This window comes from Pecten maximus, chromosome 13 (genome assembly GCF_902652985.1).
Source record: "Pecten maximus chromosome 13, xPecMax1.1, whole genome shotgun sequence".
Taxonomy (NCBI): Eukaryota; Metazoa; Mollusca; class Bivalvia; order Pectinida; family Pectinidae; genus Pecten; species Pecten maximus.
The window spans coordinates 17,219,466-17,228,991 of NC_047027.1; the positions used below are offsets into that span (position 1 = coordinate 17,219,466).

The 9,526-nt window shown below is 37.6% G+C and overlaps 1 protein-coding gene across 1 annotated transcript; it reads left to right on the plus strand.

The window, feature by feature from the left end:
• Positions 1-3,111: 3,111 nt before the first annotated feature.
• LOC117340509 (laminin subunit alpha-5-like) lies at positions 3,112-5,292 on the plus strand. Its single transcript, XM_033902268.1, has 2 exons — positions 3,112-3,157; positions 4,436-5,292. Exons 1-2 carry the CDS (start codon positions 3,112-3,114, stop codon positions 5,290-5,292), a joined length of 903 nt encoding a protein of 300 aa, XP_033758159.1.
• The last annotated feature ends 4,234 nt before the right edge of the window (positions 5,293-9,526 follow it).

The following is a 9,526-nucleotide window of genomic DNA, read 5'->3' on the forward strand; positions in this document are numbered from 1 at the left end:
TGGATTTTACCCGTTTCTCCCACATTACCTGGATTTTACCTGTGTTCTCCCACATTACCTACATTTTACCTGTTTCTCCCACATTACCTGGATTTTACCTGTGTTCTCCCACATTACCTACATTTTACCTGTTTCTCCCACATTACCTGGATTTTACCTGTTTCTCCCACATTACCTGGATTTTACCTGTTTCTCCCACATTACCTACATTTTACCTGTTTCTCCCACATTACCTACATTTTACCTGTTTCTCCCACATTACATGGTTTTTACTTCTATTTTACACAAACTTTTAATTCATATCATTTCGTTACTATTTAATCATATTTTACATACCATATACCATTTTCATAATCTAGATTTGCAGAAGACATATATAGTACAACAACATATATATCATAGATATTTCACTGTCTGAAATTATCAAAAATGCGAAACAAAATCACATCAGGCCATTTACTACTATCCGGTAACCCTTACCAACATGGCTAAGTATCGCTGATATCTTTCTTGGAACTAATTAACCTAACTGATTACAAATCATATATACATATAGGATTGGAAACAAGCTAAAAACTTATACATATTCCTTTCCTAAAATACGAGTACAGTGTTAATCATGGACATTTACACACAATAATCAGATGGACAAATTAACTTCTCAACAAAATACTTCAGTTGATTACATATTTGATACTTTAAATTCTGGAAAATTTGATGTCATGTAGCCTCAGTTGTGTTTGAAAACTTATCAAGATGTGGACATTATTAAAATCTTTTACTGTTACAAATGAAATTCTGAACAGAAATGAATATTTCTTCATTTTCCTTAGTGTTTAGCGATTGATCACCCCATAACAGAATAGCTATAAGATTTTCATTAATATTATACTTCCTCATTACATTTGATAAATATTATTGTTGGATTAAACTATTGATATCAGTGTTTGAGCTGTCTGATTTGTAAATATACATGCATCAGGATGGCTATGTCTATCACTATTCCCTGTCTACCAATAACAAGGTAAATGCAGATTTGGATGAGATTTCTTCGGTACAAGGACATCGCCTACAATGGATACACACAGGACCCCAGGACAAAATATCTACGACTATTTTACTAGATGTGGATGCACATTCCCAGAACAGACTATAATTGGCGTGCCATTGTTCTCAAGTGTTTATATAATTATTTTGATCCCAAAAAGTTGGAGAAAGGAGAACAAACCCTTAATCCATACTAGTGTAACGAGTATTGTGCTTCAGCCGGGGATCGAACCCGCGACCCTTGACTTGTCGGACCGCCGCTGTACGTATTGAGCTAAAGAGATTATTTGCGAAGCTAAAAAGGTGACCGCGTCACTGTGTACAATATTTACAATAATACCCTGCCACACTTATTTTTTATTTTGGAAATTTGTAACGAATGTAAAATACATGTATGTACGTATTTCTGAACGGGTGAAGCCTGTCCCATTCACATATTTAGACGAAAAGATGTTCAAACTATTTAAGGCACTAGTAAGACCCCATCTTGAATACGCCTCAAGCGTATGGAGTCCCTATAAGACGAGGGACATCGATTTGATAGAGAACGTCCAGAGGAGGGCCACAAAACTCATACCTGGTTTTAAAAACTTGTCGTACCCGGAACGCTTGCAGAGACTGAAACTGCCAACCTTAGAACACCGAAGGAATAGAGGTGACCTAATCAACGTCTTTAAAATCGTGAAGAATATTTATGACGAGCGAGTCACAACAAATATGTTCCAAATGGACACCACCAGCAGGACAAGGGGACACTCGCACAAAATATTCAAAAAACGATGTAACCTAGACATAAGAAAAAACTTTTTCAGCTTCAGGGTAGTAGATGTTTGGAACAATTTGCCACAACATGTTATAGATGCCGAGGAGGTTAAACAGTTTGAAATTGCACTGGACAATCACTGGGATAATACCAACAAATAACTTGTGTATATATATGAAAAAGGACAAATTAACTCATTGCACACCAGATGTATATCACATTGTAAACATTGTAATATCAATTGATATGGACATAGAGGCTTACAGCCTGCGTCCATTATTTATCGTATTAAATCGTATTAAATTCACCAATCTAATTAAAATCTACATGGTCATTCTCACTACGGTCATTCTCACTACGCTACATGAACGATGTTCATGTTACGTAGTGAGAATGACCATCTTGATTTTAATTAGATTGAGCCTTCATAAGACTTTGACCGCGACAGGAAAAAGTTGTTTTGACGATTGAACAACAATAGAAACATGACTTCATGTCAAAGAATGTCTAAACACTCAGCTAATCGTTACTGAGTCACCTAGTGGTAGGCGATTATACCGTAACGTTACAACTTACTAGTGTTATAGTGAGTAACCACACTACTGTATTGTCCCATCTAAATATAGCCACGTGACCTTGACCTGTGACGTAGGCGAGGCATGTTAACTGTTTGATGTGGTTATGACGTGTTAGCGGTACACCAACAGCCTGGGTCTATTTTAGGTTCGCCTTCTTACATGTCCAATGCTTTTCTTTTAATATGCGGCTTGTGAGCGTTTGATGCGGAAGAAAGTAATTATACATATTTTTCGGAGAAAACGAGCATTTTTATCATATTATCAATATTGCGAACAATTTCTCTGACAGTTACTGACTGGAATATACATGTGTGTTGTGTAAAAGGTTTAGAAGGAGACAAGACGAAACTTCAGACACCTCCAGAACGTGGTTACATACATATATAAACAGCCATACAGCAGTTGATAGCATTTATATACGGTCTCTGTTATATTTATCATAGAACTTTATATCAGTTTCTAGAGATCAATATTCTAATACTTTTTGAAATCTAAATGTCTTTTCTAAATAAAATAATATACATCATTACTGTATTTATACTTTTGAATTCAATACTGTTTTTATGTTCAAAATAACGTTCTGATTTAGAAGATATGGTGATACGATTAAACAACCAGGGATTATAATCTGTAAATACAATCGTAATATTAACTCAAAATCTAAAATAAAGGTTGACACGTGGACCACTGACGCTATTCAAGGAGACGACCAGGCGTTCCGGAATGGTAAGCGCCTACTTCATCATCGACATCCGCCATACAAATCTGGGTATCGTTCTCAAACGAAAATAGAGTGGTGACATGGATTCAACAGAAATTTCAACGGAGTATATATAGTGTATGATTTCATATTAACGTAAGGGAATGAAATATCTCACAATTTTATCATGGTGTTAATCATGGAATCTTCCCATGGTCTTCATAAAACTTCGTCTCGAGAAATTATTGATTGTTGATATTCTGTCAGCAGTCGAATTCTCTTAAAGAAATCGTGATAATTGAAAGAAGTGCTTTAATAACGAACCAACAGGTTTTCCAAAAGCTACATGTATTTGGAATCTAAATCTTCATGCAATTATCATTATTCTTTGCTTGTTAATAGTAATACGAATAACAGTAAGAAACTTCGATAAAAGGCATAGTTGAGTTGTGAAGTTTAGTTTAAAAATCCAACATAAACGAGGAAGGTCATATTCCTTTTCATTGGACCCATATATAGTTTTATATGTAAACTGGCCAAATACCCAAATTTTGTTTTTCTAAATAATTGCCCATGTGAATTATAATGCTACATGGTTTTGCCATTTAATCCTAGAAACCAAAATATAAAGTTAATTTATATTCAAAATTTTAGATTTAATATTCTAGAGACAGGGGCCAGTCTATATTGAATGGTCAGGACGGTTTAAATGTTGATATAAACCTTGGCTCTCTCCACGGTTCAGTTCAGAAAATGGAAATATCTAAATATAGATACAGGTATTAAACGTGACTCTGGTGTAATATACATGTAAGACGTATAGCAGACATAATATTTTAGTAAGAATGCGATCAAATTGCAAATGTATACACGTTTGTTGTTTTGGTTAATGTTGATCGTTTTAGGTACATCCTAGCTCCAACTCACTCCCCTTAATCCACCTCTGTTTTCTTCCGTTACCTAAATTAGATCACCGATCAGTGCGAAACAATAAAAATATCACCTGGTTATTTTGTTTGCCAACACATGACACCAGCAGATGGCGCTATCAGACCTTGGACAGGTGGCGCTGCATGAGTCATAGACTCACTGCTCTATTTCCTGGGGGTATACCATGGGGCCTTACGTAACCGACGGGTGTATAAACGCCATGTGTGGTGATGAACACATGTACTTTGTTCGTGTAGTTCTTAAATAATATCCACGTGAAATGAATATGAAAATTGTATGAAAATATCTAAGAACCTTCTTTTCTCAAATTTTTACAAACATTAAATTTTCTCAATTAAATCATATTTATTGCTTGAATTAAGAGGTATCTAACGTAGCTGACTATTCTCACATTAGTCGCCTGTCAGTGTGCGCCCACATCAGTCGCCTGTCAGTGTGCGCCCACATCAGTCACCTGTCAGTGTGCGCCCACATCAGTCGCCTATCAGTGTGCGCCCACATCACTCGCCTGTCAGTGTGCGCCCACGTCTGTCGCCTGTCAGTGTGCGCCCACGTCTGTCGCCTGTCAGTGTGCGCCCACATCAGTCGCCTGTCAGTGTGCGCCCACATCAGTCGCCTGTCAGTGTGCGCCCACATCAGTCACCTGTCAGTGTGCGCCCACATTAGTTGCCTGTCAGTGTGCGCCCACATCAGTCGCCTGTCAGTGTGCGCCCACATCAGTCGCCTGTCAGTGTGCGCCCACATCAGTCGCCTGTCAGTGTGCGCCCACATCAGTCGCCTGTCAGTGTGCGCCCACATCAGTCGCCTGTCAGTGTGCGCCCACGTCTGTCGCCTGTCAGTGTGCACCCACATCACTCGCCTGTCAGTGTGCGCCCACATCACTCGCCTGTCAGTGTGCGCCCACATCAGTCACCTGTCAGTGTGCGCCCACATTAGTTGCCTGTCAGTGTGCGCCCACATCACTCGCCTGTCAGTGTGCGCCCACATCAGTCGCCTGTCAGTGTGCGCCCACATCAGTCGCCTGTCAGTGTGCGCCCACGTCTGTCGCCTGTCAGTGTGCGCCCACGTCTGTCGCCTGTCAGTGTGCGCCCACGTCTGTCGCCTGTCAGTGTGCGCCCACATCGGTCGCCTGTCAGTGTGTGCCCACATCGCTCGCCTGTCAGTGTGTGCCCACATCACTCGCCTGTCAGTGTGCGCCCACATCACTCGCCTGTCAGTGTGTGCCCACATTAGTTGCCACTCAGAGTTTCTAACATAAGTCGCCTTATAGGGCCAATAGATAAATGTTATTAGTACTCTTCTCGGTAATTTAACATTTGCCCAGGCCTGTGTTGAATTTCATCACAAATCTTCCGGATTTCAACATTTTCGTCCATAAGATCCCAGTTGTATGATGTCCTAAACATCACTGACGAGTCCTGAAATGACGAATCATTTGTATGATGTCCCTAACATCACTGGCGAGTCATGGAACAGCTGCACGATGTCCCCAACATCACTGACGAGTCCTGAAACAGCTGTATGATGCGTTTTTATAATAATTATTCGAGAGAGTATACCTATTATAATGTTATTTCTAAAGATATTCATTTTTGTTTTGTAGAGTCATTTGATGAGTGGTGTCATTTGTAAATCCATGGTGAAAATATGTGCCACAAATTACTTAAAAAAGTTTATCTATAACTTTTTAAATCTCCACATTTTATCAATTTGTATACTTTAAACACCAATTGTACCTGGACGTCTCATCGGTCTAATTGTAAGTAAGTCAGGCCGAGAAAACATTAAAGGAATGAAATAAAGAAAAGCCAGTAACCGAGATATAATGATATATACCTGATTTTATTACTCGTATAAGACTCGGGCAATCACCGAATTCCGAGGAAAAGAAGCCTGTTGGAATATAATGCTGGCAAATGGCATTTTAACAAGGCGAATTTAACTTATATTGGCAGACACTTTAGGAACTCACCATGTAACGGAAAAATTACTGGCAACCAGCATCCATTGTTGGGCTTTATGGACGTTTATATCGTCAAGGATTACAATACAATTACTTGGTACTTCAATCACTGAACACTGGGAATTTATGTGCGAAATTGCGGCGGAAATATTTATTCTGAAGATGACGTCATGAATTTGACCTCGACCTTCAAATTGACGGAATGTTTATAAAAATAAAAAAGGCTTTCACCGTACACATGTTAAATAAGTACTCTTTGAGTGTATAATTATGAAGATTATACTGTAAAATCCTCAATTTTGTGGTGTTTTTCTGTTCGCTGATTTGGTGGATAAGATTAATTATCGAGAAAGTCTTTGATATATGTTGTGTGTGTTTTATAAACATACTGATATCACTCAAAATTAGTTGATATTTTATTACATTAATGCCTGTTATCCTCACAGTTAATACAGATCAATACATAGAGTTCCTCAGTAATCACAGTAAAACAATGTTAACAAAAAAGAACCCACAGGAAGACGAATGGAAACGAGGCTGACCTATAATGTCAACCGGTGTAAACAAAATAAACTACTGGTAAAAAAAGTACCAGGTACAATACATAACACACTACCGGTGTATATGCAAATATGGGAACATTTTGGGTGATTACAATTATATGTTTTGCAAAAACAAAATATTAATGCATATGGCATGTGCATTGGATGAAAGTTTACATAGCTTGAACGGGGGCCGCGGTGGCTGAGTTGTTAAGGTGTCCCGACACTTTAACACTAGCCCTCCACCACTGGGTTGCGAGTTCGAAACCAACGTGGGGCAGTTGCCAGGTACTGACCGTAGGCCGGTGCTTTTTCTCCGGGTACTCCGGCTTTCCTCCACCTCCAAAACCTGGAACGTCCTTAAATGACCCTGGCTGTTAATAGGACGTTAAACAAAAATCAAACAAATCAAACAAAACATAGCTTGAACATAATGCTTACGAGGGATTGTAATAATGCTTTGTTTGAGCGTTTGTTGTGGCATTAAATGATATGCATCTATTAATATGTCCTCTATACTGACAATATGGAAAGAGTATGTATATCTCGTAGTGTGAACAAATATGAGAATTCTGAGAATATATAAGTAGTTTAATCCAGGATAGATATGGACACGTGATATATACAATATAAGTCTAGGTACAAACATGTATGTGTGTGAATGTTATATTATAACATGTGCATGAAACTGAAATATAGTGAAAACTTAATAAAATGAAAAAAAAAAAAAAAATCCTCAAAGCCGTATGCCACGAAGAATTCTGATATTGATGTCTAACCTATGTACTCTCATTTATCTGAGAAATATGTTGGAAGACATCATAATTTTAGCTCGCCGCTTGAAGAGGAGGGTGGGGGGTATAGGTATAGTGACATACAATATAGATTCCAGTTGGTAAACCCACCCACTAACGCTAGTGTGAGGTATAGTGATATACAATATGGTTCCAGTCGGTACACTTACCCACTAACACTAGTGTGAGGTATAGTGATATACAATATCATTACATTGATATATAATGTGAAGCGAGTTTTGTACATGTGTACATGTATCTGTTTTTTTTTCTAATCATCAACTTGAACGAAATGCCATGCTTTGGCTGTTTCCATTTTGAGCGACCATTTAGGAATATGAATTTACGTTTTTCTTCCAAAATTAGTAAGGGAGTAACTATGCAATACATGTCGGGTCATAACCTGCCAGTGAGAAAGAAGAAAATTCTCATACATTATAGTCTGGAAGAATTACAAAAGTTTCAAGAATGTAAATTCCTAAAATTACATTAATTAAATCTTTAAAGAAAGTTAATGATTCTGAAAATAGAGAAATTTGAAGGTATGTATTAAATATTCTACCACTGGCCTAAGTCCAGACGCCCTAGTGTGTTTATATTGTATAGCACAAACGACCTTCACGTATCCCAAGGTCGAACGCCCGATTCTAAACACTGCAGCACGAAGTATAATGCTGTTTTGAAGATGTATCTGGTATCAGACAGAGAGATGGTACGAAGGGAGCGAGGGGAGGATGGGGTGGCGGTACGGGACGGAAAGTGGAAAGGATGGAAGAAAGAGAATGAACGAGGGGGAAGGAAGGAGAGATAGAAATGGAGATAAAAGTAGAAAAAGAGGACGGAGACTAGATAAGCATGATCAAAAGGGAAAGCAAGGAGAGGATGGGGAGACGGTGGGGGTATTTGGTAGTGGGTATGGGAATCTACTCATCAGATTCCGTGAGCTATATCTAGGTTTATACTGTACGGGAGACTGATGTTTCATCCTCCTGAAAGTATCAGATATATAATCAGATTTATTTTTAGACGATATAAAAACGGTCGACAGATATGAAGTGAAATTGCTTGAAATGAAATTGTGCGAGTTTATAATATATGTTGATATCATATTTCTTTCACCGCCTGGCAATTGTTCGTGCGCGAGTTATACTGACAAAAGTGGGAGGTCGTATTAAATACTTAGAATGTGTTGTATTTCCCCTTCAAACATGGGCAGATGTCAAAATAACTGTCGACAGCATAAAGCAATTACTTAATAAAAACACGTGTTTTAACTTTGATCTGGCCCCTTTAACTTTGATCCCGGTCTCCTTTCAATGATCTTTGCGCATTTCCATGAGTCGACACTTCAACTGTCGGCTAAAAACACAACAAAACAAAAATAAAAAAACTAACATCTGTATATTATCTTACTTAGAACCAAGATTCCTCAGCTGTCCTGAGGATAACTGCTTTGAAATATTTCGACAGCTACCTAACAATGTTTTAACTTGCCTAGTCCAGTCATACCTATTGGCGACTTCCAGTTGTACCTTTTCATAATAATTTGGTGAAAAAGAAATGACCGCCATTTTGTTTCGGTAATCTTCCGGTGCGTTCGAATGCGGTATTAGTATGTACATGTATGAATATCGGAAAGTGCACAGTCGGCGCCGATGGTCTATACATTAAAGTTCCACAATCATTCCATAACAATAACAAGTTATAGTGTGATAATAACTTGTTTGTTCTTTATATTAATGCTTTTAAACCAGTAGGGTGTAATTCGGAAAGTTTTGATGCTTGAGTTTCGCACCGTAACAACACTTCAAAATACCATTAACGCATAATTTTATTCTAAACCTCTTTGGTTGGGAGTAAATTGGATTTGGTTTGTGCTATCGAGCTATAAACACAGATAAATATATACTTACGACTATTTACTACATTGTAGCCCCGATCATTTAATCGAAAATTTATACTAATTCGTTAAAAAAATAGATAAATAAAATAGATAAATAAATACAAAAAATAATTATAATAACAATAATTAAACAAATGAATAAAAGACAAAAATTAAACAAAACAAAATATAAATAAGAAAAAAAGTAAAGTAAAATAAATATAAAGAATAATGTTCCCCAGGTTATTCTACACATTTTTGTAATTTCGCGTGCTTTTTGTTTATTTACATTCCATCTAAAGTGTA

Coding starts and splice junctions, on each gene's coding strand:
- LOC117340509 (XM_033902268.1), top strand. CDS start 3,112: ATGGTAAGCGCCTACTTCATCATCGACATCCGCCATACAAATCTGG. Junction 3,158..4,435: donor CATCCGCCATACAAATCTGG/GTATCGTTCTCA, acceptor TTCTCACATTAG/TCGCCTGTCAGTGTGCGCCC.